The 15,310-nt window shown below is 37.8% G+C and overlaps 1 protein-coding gene across 2 annotated transcripts in view; it reads left to right on the forward strand.

Annotated features, from left to right (window-relative positions):
* ATRN (attractin) overlaps positions 1-15,310 on the forward strand; it is a 237,717-nt gene that overhangs the window by 102,638 nt on the left and 119,769 nt on the right. For both annotated transcript variants that reach the window (XM_069071714.1, XM_069071705.1), the window contains exons 12-16: positions 404-624; positions 5,884-6,005; positions 7,071-7,206; positions 8,979-9,169; positions 12,066-12,285. In XM_069071714.1, the coding sequence (XP_068927815.1) occupies positions 404-624; positions 5,884-6,005; positions 7,071-7,206; positions 8,979-9,169; positions 12,066-12,285 (890 nt within the window). The remainder of the gene's footprint in view (positions 1-403; positions 625-5,883; positions 6,006-7,070; positions 7,207-8,978; positions 9,170-12,065; positions 12,286-15,310) is intronic.

Here is a 15,310-nt window from a genome sequence, read left to right on the forward strand (position 1 = left end):
CTAGCAAGTTGATGCTTCTGCCTTAGTGTTAAGACATGACTTACCACTATATCCCATTTTGTTCTTGCATAGCTTTAATTGTTAGAAAGTTATTCATTATATGGAACTGAATGTGCGTCCTGGTAGCTTTTCTCTGTTGCTCCTAGTTCTTTACTAGATCCAGGCAGGACAAGGTGAATCCTTCTTCCACTTGACAGTTTATCAGTAATTTCAAAACTACAATCATGCAAACCCAGCTGCCCTCCACCACTTGCCCCAAGACATCATTTACAGTATCAGTCAGTCCTTGGTTGGCTAGATCTCCCATTTGTATCATTTGGTAAAGTGACTTCAGTTAGGTAGTGTAGTATGTGCTCTACACGTAGCAAGTTTGGGATAAAAACACTCTTTTCTTCTTGTTTAGCACTATGTATGTATTTGGAGGTTTCAACAGCCTTCTGCTCAGCGATATCCTGATGTTTACAGCAGAAAGGTGTGAAGCACACCAGAGTGAGGACACTTGTGTAGCAGCAGGACCTGAAGTCCGGTGTGTGTGGAGTATGAACTCATCTCAGTGTATTCCTTGGGAGCTGGCAACTGAAGAGCAAGAAGAGAAGACCAGAGCAGAATGCTTTGCAAAAAGAAGTATGTGCTGCTTCTTTGCTTAGAAATGTGACTAGTTCTAGTTTTATTTCTTGGTGGTGGTGGGTTTTTTGTTTGTTTTTGCTTTTTGGTGCATTAACTTATGAAATCTCTTTATAAGCTGTTTAATTGTTTTAAAATTGTGAAGCAGTTAATTATTAATACATTTGCATTGTATACTGAACAAAATAAGCTTTCCTGGAAATTTCCCTCTGGTCCTTGTAACTTACTGAAGTAAGAATAGCAAAAGTAGGCTGGGATATAAAAGAAAGGAAGGTCAAGAGATGTGTGTATATCAGTGTTCCCAGAAATTATTCCTAAGCTCTTTGGAATGGTGACTACAGCTAGATGATGGAGACAGACAATACCTGTGAATTATCATGGCTCTAAGAATATTATAGATCACCACAGCAGCCCCTAGTACTCAGTATCAGCAAAGGCAACTTTGAAAAGTGTCATGCCAGCTCATCATTGACTGGATGGTAGAGTAGTTGCCTAAGCAACTCTTTGTAATCCAAGAACCTCAGAAAAAGGAATTCTGATTATTAACATAGGGAGAAATAGAATTAGTGAAGCTGAATCCAAAAGATAAGAGTAAATAGCACATAAAGTAAAAAAAAAAACTCATGAAATTTCAGGAGAACTTAGAGTCTCATAGTTCCCCACTTTGTGCCTCAAGACCACAACTTATTCCATGTCAGAGCCACAGATTTCAAGGGTATGTTTAACTCCTGAAGAAATAGGAATTTGAAAATAAACTGGGACCAGTTTTTCCCTCAGCCCTCTTATTTTTGCAGAGTGTACTAGCAGAAACTCAACTAAACTGACTAAAATTGACCAGGCTAAGGACAATCATCAGATGCAGGTTTCAGAGGTTTGAGTAGGAATGGAGGTGAGAAAGGCTAAAGAGTGAGGACAAAAGCCAAAGGCAAGTGACTGGAAATATAAAAGAAGGCTTGAATAAATACCTAGTTCACAGGCAGATAAACTAACTGAGAGGATCATAAAAAAAGAATGAGTAAAACCTCAAAGAAAACCCAAATCACCATAAGCTAGTATTAGGATGATAAAGAGAAATGATTGAAATTTACCTGACCGGAACCTTCAGGACCACTGAAAGTCAATAAAACCCACTCCACCAAACTCTTATTTTTTGACAAAAGGCCAGAAACTTCAAAAGAAAAATAAAACTTTTAGAAGAAGAAATTAGGAATAAATTAGGAAAAGAATCGACATTTTCAGTGCAGGATTGAAAAACATAGATAACAGAGTTGAGAAAAAAATTGAAACATACTAGAGAATCTTTTCAAAGAAGTAGAATGTGAGAGAAGGAAATAAAAAAAAACTTGGAATATTAAACTATGGATATAAAAAAAGCCAATTTTGCAAATACCCATGAGAAAGACCTTCAGATGGAAAGGAAGGCTGTCTGAATAACTCAGGAATAATATGCAATAATGAGAACTCAGAGAAAAGAATGAAATGATGTATTCCAAAAAGCAAAGGAGCTTAAGTTCCAAATGGCTACTACCACACAGCACTATGTCTATCTGATATTACTTCCTTCATGAATTGATATTTTTGAGATTGAGGCCTATCAGAAAAACAGAGGATAGGGTAATCTACAAAGGAAATAACAAATAAACAGTATATACGAGGGAGCTCAGATTTGGTCCTTCAGGTTCTTTACCATTATTAGGCATGCAGAAAATAAAGAAGGAATAACTGAAGGTATTATCTGTGAGTCAGAAGATAAAATAAATAATAGGCTGTCAGAGAAGAGAAATAACAGAACAAAGTAAAGAAAAACTTCTTGGAAAAGGAGATAGCTAAAAAATATTACTTAAAATAAAAGATTGGAAAGGAGATGAATAGGGAAGCTTTTTTGAACCACTCACTTAACTGGATAGGAAAAGGGAAAGGCTAAAGATTGGGGAAAATAGGAAAAATTGGGATAAATCAGATAAACAAGTGTGGGGAGGAAAACCTTGTGGGCATAAACTAGCATCAAAATAGGATAAACAGAATTAATTGTAGTAACAAAGTACTGAGTTAATTTTTCTTTTACTTTTTTACAAGATTTTATTGATATTTTCTGTTCAGAGTACTGACTTGAAAGAAAAAAAGGATTAAAATAAAAGAATTAATGAAGAACTCAAGTCTAACAATTATAACTTTAAGTGTAAATAGATCAAACAGCCCAATAAAATGAAAGAGAGTTGAACAATAGGTAAGAAATTGAAACCCAGCATTCTTTCATATATAAGAAACATATAAAATATAAAGGCATGTTTAAAAAAAGGAAAATGAGAGGCTGGGGCAGAGTTTAGTTTGCATCAAGAGTTTAAATAAAAAGAGAAATTGTAATCTTACTATCTGATAATAAAAATTCATAGTAATTAAATAAAAATTATAGTGTATACATATTGAAACTGGGAAGTACATTATTCCTCGAAGGAACTATTTAGATCGTCAGCCAGTATCTGTATTAAACATATATATCAAGTGGCATAGTATCTAATTCATGAAGGAAAGTTTAAATGAATTGCAAAAGAACAGGTATTAACACAATTTTAAGAAATTCAGTTATTTTAAAGTTAGAAAAACCTAGCAGAAAGATAAATAAAAAAGGACTTTATAGACTTGAAAAAACTTTTAGAGAATTTAGATCTGAAGGATCTTTTTAATAAGAACATTAAAGAATGTACCTTTCTCAGAATCACATACTTTTACAAAAGTGAACCATGTACTAGAACACAGAGAAATTACCTTTTTTAAAAGCATAAATACTAAATATACCAGACTCTTCCTCTATCACCTTCAGTTGCAGCCTTTCCTCCTTTGAACTCCTTTCAATCTATATTTATCACTCAATCCAGACCCTGGTGTCTGTTATCTCTGTGATGCCCAGAACATTATTCTTCCTTCTTCAGTGAGTTAAGTGTCTGACTCATAGTCTTTCTTTCCTCCCCATATCCTGCTCTCATACTAGAGGGTTTTAGTGAACATCTTGATGCTTCCTCAAATACCCTGACTTCTCAGTTCCTCTGTCTACTCAGTTCCATGTCCTCATTCTTCACTGCACCTCAGCTACACTCAGAGAGATGGTCATATTCTTGATCTTTCCATCACCCACAAGTGTTTTACTTCTTGTTTGCAAACCCTGAAATTACTTTATATGATCATAATCTTATATCGTTCCTTGTTTGCCTTGGTCTTATGACCCCTCACTCTGCTTTTCATTCTTACCATGAACTCCAGTCCTGTCATTCCCTTCCCTTTCTTGGCTACTTGGTGAACCAGATCAGCTTTATCCGCCACTTTTAAATCTCTTCCCTGCCTTGTCTTAACACAGATTGTGTCTTCTCAAAGCCCCAACCCTGGATTGAGCCCACCATCTAACTTCCTGTTTTCCTATTCATATGCTACTTAATGGACATTTTGAGAAAATTATGAAACACATTGATTGGGTCCACTACAAATTTATATCAATCTCAACTGGGCACTTACTCCAACAAAACAAACCTTCTGTTCCTCCCTCATTGATTTATCATTCTACTCCTGAAATTATCTGTTTCCATGTTTTCTCATATCTCCTCAAATTTAGCACAGGACTCTTACCTCACCTTCTTAGTTAATGACCTGCCTCATACTTCCCTGAAAAAATTGAGATCATTCACTGACAGCTCCTTGTTTTCCCCTCCTATTCATCTTATAAATAATTTAGACATCTTATCCCACTGTCTCCTCCTTTATTCCATTCTCTGTTTAAAATTTTTATTCAGTATTGTTTTCAGTTTCAAATTCTCTCTTCTCTGTACCCGCATCCCCCAAACACTGAGAAGGCAAGAAATAAAATACCCATTATACATATGAAGTCATGCAAGATGTATTTCCATATTAGCCATGTTCCAGGAAAAAAACAAGCAAAAAAAAGAACTATGCTTCAGTTTGCACTCTGAGTCCATAAATTCTCTAAATGGAGTTGGATAATATTTTTTTATCATAAGTCCTTCCTCATTTCTTACAGCACAATAGTATTCAACCACATTTATATACCCTAATTTGTTCAGTGATTCCCCAGTTGATGAGCATTCCCTCAATTTTTAATTCTTTGTCACCACAAAAAGAACTCTAAATATATGGGTTATTTGTTGGGTCAAAGGTATACACATTTTATAGTTTTCAGAGCATCATTCCAAATTGCTTTCCAGAATGGTTGCACTAGTTCACATTTTCACCAACAGTGAATTAGTGTACCTATTTTCCCATATGCCCTCTAGCATTTATAATTTTCTTTTTTTCTTAACTTGGCTAATCTGATGGCTGCAAGGTAGTACCTCAGAATTGTTTTAACTTGCATTTCTCTTATTAGTGATTTAGAACATTTTTTTCATATGATTTTTGATAGCTTTGATTTCTCCTCTCTTCATATCCCTTGGACATTTATCAGTTGGGTCCTTTCCCTCCATTCTCCAACAAAGAGGTTGTCTTTTTCCTTTTGAAAGCTGACCTCTGCTTATGCATCATTGATCCCATAATTTCCCAATTGCCTTGACAGATTGATCCCACTAATATCCCCACTCTTCCTCTCTTATCATCAATCTTTTCATATCATGGTTCCTTCCCTTTTTCCTAAAAGCATGTTCATGTCTCACCATCTTAAAAAAAAAAAAACATAATTTGATGTTATCATCTTAACAAGTCATTATGCTATGTTTTTCTCCTCTTTTGCACAATTAGTTCCTACTATGTGCAGAGCACCCTCTTAAGTGTTTATGGAATTACTGTAGATGAAGGCCATTTTTGTTCTACTCGGGACATATCACACAGACCCACAGATAAAAGAAATCCTTAAAAAACAAACAAAAAACCTGACTCCCTTGTTACCTTTTTTTAAATGTCTATAAGTGTTGAGTAGTTGCTCAATGTAGTAGTTGCTTATGAATCAAGATGAACAAAATCAAGTGAATTAGCCACTTAACTGCTGAAGTAAAAGAGTAAAGTTACAGAAATTATCTGAGGTGAAAATATGAACTGCTTAAATTAAATGTAGAAATTTTCTAGTTAATAATGTAGAGGATATAGAAAGTAACATTGTTTCTTGGAGTGAAGGGAAAAATTCCAAATTTGTAAGGTGAAGTTTCTTGTGACAAATTCACTTTTGTGTGAATTATAAGATAAAGCTTTTGATTTCCTCTGGTGATTTTATGCCAGGAGAAGAGAATTATCTCTAGTTAAATAAGTTTCTTTTCTTAATAGCTGCTGATCATGACAAGTGTGATCAGCACACAGACTGTTACAGCTGTACAGCCAACACAAATGACTGCCAGTGGTGTAATGATCATTGCATCTCCATGAACAGCAACTGTACCGAAGGCCAGGTAAGAAATTCTTAACCCTTTGTTTCCAGTGATAGGATCTTCAGGGTTGTACATTAGCAAAGACATCCTTAGGGTCACAACTTTTACCTTAGTGTACCTGTTTTGGTGATGGTAGAGCTGTAGCCAAAGCTCCTGAGTTATTTTAAAATGTGCAAGACACTAATATGTGTTTTTGCATTTTCCAGGTTTCTTTTTTGGATAGTATTTTTGTCTCTCATCCCTTTTAGCTGCTGAGACTTGGTTGCAGTGGCTGCTATGGAGTCAGGAACTTGAATTTGAGTCTTATCTTTTGTAATATTTGCTATGTGATTGTGGGCAAGTCATTCCCCCTCCCCTTCCTCTGTTTTCTTCTCTGTGAAATGGAATAATAGCATTTGTATTATATATGTTACATATTAAAAGAAGAAAGAGACTCCATGAGGCAGATAAAAGAAGGGAGTCCATTCTAGGGATGGCAGCTAGATTTGGATGTGGCAGATAGGGTGTTGTATGTGAGGAGCAGAAAAAAGGCCAGATTGGCAAGATCACAGAGTGAAGGGTGGAGGGAGATGAGACTGAAAATAAAGGGTATTTTAGCAATAAGAGGGCCTGACACCTTTATAAAGATGATCTGACACTTATTGTACTGCTATGATATATGATGTTTTATAGTTATTACTGAAAAATTAAAATGTTATTTTGTAAAATAGCAATTGTTAAAATATGGTGTATTGCAAAGGACCATACCTTTTAGACTTGGAAGGGACCTTAGAGAGCATCCTGTTTTTTTCTAGATGAGGAAACTGATTCTCAGGGAGGTTATTTGATTTATTCAAGGTCACACAAGTTATTGACAGTTCCAACATTAGGACCAAGATCTCTTGATTTTTGTCACAGTAGTCTTTCTGCTATGACTTAATGCCTGTCCGTTTCTTGATTCTTTCATTATTTATTCCTCCTGACTCATCGTCTCCCTCTATCCTGTCCCCACCCCTTTCTCTATAATTTTCTGAAGAATTATATACTTAACATTAAATTTATGAGCCGACGTTCTAGGAAAATGCTTAAACTTGATTTGTATTTTAGGTTTCTATTTCCAAATATGAGAATTGTCCAAATAATCCAATGTATTACTGTAACAAGAAGACAAGTTGTAAGAGCTGTGCCATGGACCAGAACTGCCAATGGGAACCCAGGAATCAAGAGTGTGTTGCTTTGCCTGGTAAGTGTGGATAGAGATAGCTAACTGCCTATGAATGTATTGACTTAATCCTAGGTACTTTGCTTGTCCCACAGATTTTATGTTGATCTATAGGGGAGGAAAGAATTGATTCTTGTATTTCTTAATTTAAAAAATGTGAGGCTACTGTCTTTGGAAAGAATTATAGCATCACTTATTCTAATTCCCACAATCTCTGTATTACCTGTTAAATAGTATGAATAACCAAATAATACTGGAAACTAGGTGCACTTTTCTTAATCTGTGAAAAAATTACATTTTGAACTCCACTTTTCACCTCTATTGACCAGTAGGAGATGGAAACTATTGATACTAGCAGTCAGTCTCTTTAGTGCCTTTTCTCTTAGGTTTACAGCAGAGTGGGATTTGAATGGCCAAAGGTTTCTTTGATGGAGTGAAGTGGTAGCAGGGGAAATAAAATGTTGTCAGCCATGATCCTTAGGCTAATTTTTATTCTGGAGGCCTAAAAATGACTAGATTAATTTTAGGAATCAGAGAATTTGGTATATTATCTAGTCTCTTGGGGCATTTGGTTTTACTCAAAACTCTAGGCTGTTCTGGCAGGTATTTGAGCCTTTATAATTGAGCAAATCCCCCCAAAATATTCAGGAAATATTTTTATAGCTAATCTTCACACCTCAGGTTATTGTAGAAACAGTAGACCAGGTAGATAAATCTGGTTCCCACTATACTTCTGATCTGAATTCTAACATATAGCATGGTTTTGTTTTGGGTTTTTTTTTTGAGGCAGTTGTGGTTAAGTGACTTGCCCAGGGTCACGTAGCTAGTGAGTGTCTGAGGCGGGATTTGAACTGATGTCCTCCCCTTCTCCAGGGCTCTATCCACCACACCACTTGGTTGCTCCTACCTTGTTGAATATACTTTAGACCATCTTCCTCACCTTGCCTTGCCATAATGGGTCTCCTTTCCCTTGTTCCTGGGTAGCTTTTCTTTTTCGTATAGTAACCTCTGTCTAGCTGGATTTCTAGTATTATTTGAGAGGCATGTTCCTCTTAGTAGCAATTCTAATTCTTCATAGATCATTAACCTACTTGGTTCATCTCATCTCCACATCACCCAAAAGAGAAATCTCTTTTGTTCAGTGTCTACTATATGCTCAAGTGGATTAGAAGTAGTGAACTACTAAATTTCAGGGATCATATTGTACTGCCAGTTCTCTGTGTTCCTTCAAACTGGATTCTTCTAACTCATAGGCAGTCTCAGCAGAATAAACCAAAACAGAGAGCAGTGTGTGACTCTTATTTTTGTATAGAGGGCAGCACAGTTCTTTATAGTATGAAGCTAGGCTTGCTCCTGAGCTTGTTTGAAAGTTGGGGCCGAAGAGTCACAATTTGGCAGTGGTTTCAAATACTGCTGGGGTTTGGGGGTTTTTTTTCCTATTTTTATTCTTTTTTTTTTTTTTTTAAGATTTTTTTTCCTTTTGCTTTTTGGAGGGAGGAAGATAGGGCAATTGGGGTTAAGTGACTTGCCCAAGGTCACAGGGCTAGTTTTTTTGTGATAAATGTCTGAGGCTGGATTTGAACTCAGGTCCTCCTGACTCCAAGGTCGGTGCTCTATTCACTGTACCACCTAGCCGCCCCCTTTCTATTTTATTATTTAAAATTTATCGTCCTTTCCCACTACTCCTCTCCCTCTGAAAACACGTTACTTGAAGTTTTCCAAAATTTTCTCTGAGAATACATGAAATTTGCCTGCTTTTGTAAAACTTTTTTCTTTTCCTTTTTTAATGCAAGAAAATATCTGTGGTGCTGGCTGGCATTTGGTTGGAAATTCATGTTTAAAAATTACAACCACAAAAGACAATTACGACAATGCTAAATTGTCCTGCAGGGGCATGAATGCCTTCCTGGCTTCTCTCACCACTCCAAAGAAGGTGGAGTTCGTTCTTAAACAGCTGCGTTTGATGCAGTCAGCACAATCACTGGTGAGTCCTGGAATACCCACTGCATGCATTGGTTTGGGGCATGGTAGATGGCACTCTGCTGCTCAGGAGTCTTAGGAGGAGAATTGGAGTGTTTTACTTCAGTTCTGTTAAGTTGTACAGTAGATTGAAATTTAAGTCATGTTTTAATTTGATGCTCTCCTACATGTGGTGCTGCTTTTAAGATGTTCTGATCAAAGGTCCTCATTTCCCTTGTATATAATGTTTAAAGCTGGGAAATGGTTAAAATAAATTGCACACTATAAAAGAATCAGGATGTATTAATATCTTTTTTTTGGTGGTAGGTGATGACTTTTATATGCTTTCTTCCTAGGTTCTCCTGGGTGGGATGGTTGGTTAATTCCTGACCTGTTGTATTGATCTGGAGCTCTCCAAATTAACTCTCAGAGACTGTTGTAGTGGTAGCAGTGCTGCTATTGAGACAAGATTCAGTGGTCAGAAGCTCCTTCTTGGCTTGTCTGCCTTACATGGGGCAGAGAAAACCTTATGCTACAAGTTATCCCAGAAAAGCTCCACCCTGTTTCTCCCTTATTCATCCTATCCCCCCAAATCCAGTTGGCTAGCACCCTGAAATTGCATTAAAAGTTTAATACAGTAATAGTTCAGCTAACCAGTTTTCTAGGAATAAACCTCCTTTTAAGAAGATCAGACTGTATAGCTTACATTTCGTCAGTGTCTGGCAGTTACCATGGAGATTGAGAAGAAGGTGACCTCTTAAAAGTATGCCAGCTTCTTGGTCTGGCTGAGCAGAGGACTGTCATGCTCACCTCATACCTCCTGGTCACTAGCGTAGGGGAAGTGCTACTCTGACTATGCAGAACTTTTCTAGGAAGGGAAGAGCATCTCACTGCAGCAAAGAGAAGGTTTTCACATACTATAATATATCCCAGTGCCTCATATTTCTGCTTTTGGTAATGACATTTCTAACAATAAAAATCCATCTCTCTGGTAACTTATTCTGATAAGAGCAGTCCTCCTATGCATATAAAAGTTCAAATCCCCCTCAGAGAGGTTTTTAGTGTAACTGAACTACCTGAGAGGAGGTTTGAGGAGGGAGGGCTGGAAGCAAGCAAGCATGAGGACACTTGTTACTGGCAAGGGAAGGGCGCAGGTAATCTATAGGCAAAATTGGCTAGATCCCAATTTCTTCTTTATTGGCCCTGACCCTAGGTATGACTAAAACATTTTTGGAGGTACAACAATTCTTTTATTTCCTTAAGGAATATTCCAATGCCAAAAGGAGCATTTTATTTATTTTTTAATTTTTAATTTTTTGGAGGCAGTTGGGGTTAAGTGACTTACTCAAGGTCACATGGCTATTAAGTGTGTCAAGTGTCTGAGGTCATATTTGAACTTGGGTCCTTCTGACTCCAGGGCCGGTGCTGTATTCACTGCGCCACCTAGCTGCCCCAGTCTATGAAATTTTTAAAAAATATTAACTTTATTTTGATATCATTAGTTTTCTTTGTAATCTTGTGTTTTTTATTTTATGCATTTAAAATATTCTGGGGGCGGCTAGGTGGCACAATGAATAGAGCACTGGCCCAAAGTCAGGAGAACCCAAGTTCAAATCTGGCCTCAGACACTGAACACTTACTAGCCATGTGACCTTGGGCAAGTCACTTAACCCCAATTGCCCTGACTTCCCCCCTCCAAAAAGCAAAAAATATATGTATATATATTCTGAAGAGTACCTAGGCTTAATCAAACTGCCAGATGGGTCTATGACAAAAAAAAAAGTTAATGCCTGATTTATCTTAATCTTCTCATTTTACAGACAGAAACTTAGTCCCATAGATAGAAACTGATCTACTAAATGGTAACTGGAGAAGCTAAGGTCTGAGCCCATTTGTGCTAGCTAAATCCAGTGGTCTTTCCACTGCATCAAGTCTAACTCCCCATCTAATGGATGAATTCTCCTTGCCATTAACTGATTAATATTCTTAAAATACTGTTTTCATTATATCTATTTCCTGCTTAAAAATCTACAATGACTTGTTTTTATTTATCAGGTCAAATCTGAATTACATGCGCAGTCTGCTGTTAACTGACTGTACTGCACCTATTCTCCATCATCTCCCAATTGTATATCTTTGCTATCTAATCATTTCATTCTCTGTATATACTTTTTTGTACTGTCTTCTATGCCTTTGCTTGCATTGTTGCTTTCACTTGGTAAGAACTGTTTCCCTCTTTTCCACTATTTCTATCCTATTTTTTCTTCACATTTCACTGTAGGACTTACTTCCTATGCTGTCTGTCCTCATTAACTGTAGAAATAATATTATTTTACTTTTTATTTCCTTAGCTCTTATATCTACAGTTTACTTTATATTATCACGTAGATGGTGCATGTCATCTTCAAAGCATTTTCTAGCTAGTAAACATACTTTTATTGTCAACCTTAACTTTCACTCCTTGAAGGCAGGAATTTTGCCTTGTACTTTGTGAGGGTTAATTCAGAGGGGAGAGGTGGTGCTATGTGAGCAGTAGTTATTTTAAAATTGCTTGTTGCATTATCTGAGTTAATTTCCTCAGCCATGACCACTCCTCCCACCCACCCTCACCCCCAGAGAGAAGGCAAGAATTTGGGAATATAAAGTCCCAGTTACAGCTTTGTTTTTATATACCCTCTGTGGAGAATTTGGCAAGTTACATTTTTTTCCTTCTCATCCTTGTTTTTGTCTTTTGTAAAATACAGCACAAAACCCTGCTGACCTTTTCACATTTTTGGCTAAATCTGTCTGCCTCTGTCATGGGGTATTTGTGCTTAACTGTTGAAAGTGTCTCTTGTAGGTAATGGAATTTGGGATATAATTAGCAACCTCCCCTTTACAGAGATCAGATGGAATAATTATTGTTTCTGTTTTATTTATAGTCCAAAACAACCTTGACCCCATGGGTAGGGCTCCGGAAGATCAATGTGTCATATTGGTGCTGGGAAGATATGTCCCCATTTACAAATAGCTTACTTCAGTGGCTGCCATCAGAACCAAGTGATGCTGGATTCTGCGGAATCTTGTCAGAGCCTAATGCTAGGGGCTTGAAGGCTGCAACCTGTATCAGTCCACTCAATGGAAGTATCTGTGAAAGGCCTGGTAAGTATACTGTTCCTTAATCCCTTCCTTCTTCCTTCACTGTTTCTATAATTAAAGTACCCACTCTGTGAAGGACTTTATGCTAGACCCTACAGCTTCAGAGAAAAATAAGATCCCCATATTTTTCCTTCTAGTGTTTTTTGTCCTATTGGGAGTGTGTGTGTGTGTGTGTGTGTGTGTGTATGTACAGGTCCCATGTATATATGTATGTTCGTCAGATAACATTGGCTAGGTATCTACTAACCTGTTGCCCCAAAAAGAGTATTAGATTTGGGGATGAAGGATATGTTTAAATACTTTCTTTGCCCCTCACTACCTGTGTCTATGGTCAATGCACTTAACTTCTCTCATGAAGGGATTGGCCTAGATAACTCTTGATATCCTATCTAATTCTAAATCTAAATAGAATGTAGGCAGATAGAAAATAGATTCCCAGTGGGTCTAGGGTATTCTGGGGGGAAAGGCACCAGGGATTTTAAAGAGAGCGAGGGGAGAAGACAGAGTGTTTCAGGCAAAGAAGACAGTGAGTGCAAAGGTGTAGAAATGAGAGGGGCAGGGGCTCTTCATGAGAAGCAGCAGCAGGTCAGCTTGGCTGGACTGTAGTGTACTTGAAGGGGAGTGACACTTAATGGGCCCAGGTGTAAAAGTCTTTAACGGACGAGAAGAGGGCATTATATGTGATCTTAGAGGTAGCATGGTGCCATTGGAGTTAGTTGAGTAGTGTGGTGACAAAAGTATACCTGTGCTTTAGAAAAATCACTTAGGCAACTGTGTGGAGCGTGGCTTGGAGTGAAGTGAGACTTGAGACAAGACCAGCTAGGAGGTTATTGCAGTGGTCCAAGCAAGAGATAAAAGGCCTTGAACTGGGGTGGTTTTGGTGGGAGCAGAGAGAAAAGGATATATGATAAGGATGTAGTAGCAAGATTTGGCAGCTGGATCTGTGGGGTGAGTGAGAGCTAAGGAGTCCCAAGACAACATGGAGGTTGTTTGAATAGGTGCCTTCTTTAGTAAGTTCTGGAGAAGGCAGAACAAGGCCAGGTTGAGAGTTCACTTGTACTGATGTCCAGTTAGACTCTGTCACCCGTTGGGGGTTCTCAGGTGGTTTATGGATTACCTCTGTGTTGCAGAGGGCAGTTGTATTTATAAATGGACTCAAGATTTTCCCCTGATTCTAACATATTCCTGAACCTTCAACAAGAGATCAGTTCAGAACCATAGACTAATGGGAGGAGAGTAACTATTTTACTTCTAAATAAAGATCATGTGATCACCTCCTTGGTTTCACCTCTTCCCCCAACCCCAGCAGAGTTAATGTCTTATAACATTTTTCCATTTTATGATCTTCCTCACTGATTTAACTTATAGACTAGAATGTTATTTGGAATATAAAAGGTGTTAATCTAGTGCTTGTGTAGAGGCCCTAAGCTGGCTGCTGTAAGGGCTACCAAAAGGAATAAGGTACAGTGCCCAAGAGCATTCAGTGTGTGTTCAGAGAAGGGAGGATTTAAATATCAGGAAGAATGTGATAGATGACATAAGAGAGGAGAAAGTGCTAGGGAAGTTGAGTCAGTCCGTCAAAAAGCTTTTATTAAGTGCTTACTGTGTGCCATGCATTGTGCAAAGTGCTGGGCGCACAAAGAAGGGCAAAAACACTGTCCTCTTCCTCAAATTGGTCACGTCCTAAAGCAGAAAATATACAAGATATATACTGAGTAGAATCACAAATTTCATGGAAAACTTCAAATGCTTCATGAAATACAGGGAGCACTTAAACTGTCCTTTAAAAGATGACTAGCATTTTGACAGGAGAATAATATTGATCCAGGTGGACAAGTGTCCAAAGACAGGAGGCTGTTCACAGAAGGGCAGTTGGTCTAGCTGGAATTTAGGATGCCGTTAGGGAAATGGGAGATAATAAGGCCAGAAAAGTAAACTGGAATTCCCAGGTGGAGTCCTTTAGCAGATAATGTGGAACCATTGAAGGACTAAGATGGTCAGAACATGTAGTGATATGTAGAATGGATAAGAGGTGCAAGAGGAATCTGTAGGACAGATCAGAGGATGGATGTGTTATACCTTAATGACTCTTTGATCTCATGGATACTTCATCCAGTGATGTAGGTTGGAGCCTATCCATGCCTTTCTTGGAAATGTGGATAGTTTTGGACTTGGAGTATAAAAGTTCAAGCATTTTATTCTTCTTCTAACACTTAGCTCTGTGACTATGGGAAAGTCAGGTAACCTCTCTGAGCCTTTTTCCTCTTTTGCCATTAACCCATGTCACAGGCTTGACAGCTGGATGTGAAACTGAGATGTAATATTGTTTTTAAATTACTTTGCAAACTTGAAAGCACTATATAAAAGTCCATTATTGGTATTATCATCCTGTACAACTCTTGTCCACATTTTCCAAGAGATCCTCCATTGGATATTCACCCAGTATGTTGGGGGCCTTTCTCTTGTCTTTTTGACATTGCAAGGATACCAGTGGAACACATGGACCATTTTTTTTTTTTTGCCTTTTGGAGGGCAGTTGGGGTTAAGTAACTTTCCCAAGGTTACACGGCCAGGATTTTTGTGTGGGTGTTAAGTGTCTGAGGCCAGAACCGAACTCGGGTCCTCCCGACTCTGGGACTGGCACTTTACTCACTGTGCCACCTAACCGCCCCCATATGGACCATTTTTTAACCCTTCTCTGACTACATTCTACTCATACATACTTCTTCATACATCTCTGATTGTCATTGAACAAGGTTCTCATTTAAGTTAGTGTATTATAGATAGTCTAAAAACTATAATTCCGCATGACTTTGGTGTCTGTTTCTGCCACCTTGCCATTCTGTGCAGAAGGGTCTATGTAGGACTCAAAGCAGTTCTGCCTTTTTTTTTTTTTAATTTCCAAAGAAATCAGCCCCTTGTATACAGCTTCTTGATGGTGCATAATTCTGTATTTAGCTTGGCTTGTCCTTTGAAGGGTCAGACCCAATCTGGATTAAATATGGTGTAGAGATTCTTCATGATTGAT

This window comes from Petaurus breviceps, unplaced genomic scaffold, assembly GCF_028583685.1.
Source record: "Petaurus breviceps papuanus isolate PSGF00001 unplaced genomic scaffold, PetGlider_PUasm1.0 140, whole genome shotgun sequence".
Lineage (NCBI taxonomy): Eukaryota > Metazoa > Chordata > Mammalia > Diprotodontia > Petauridae > Petaurus > Petaurus breviceps.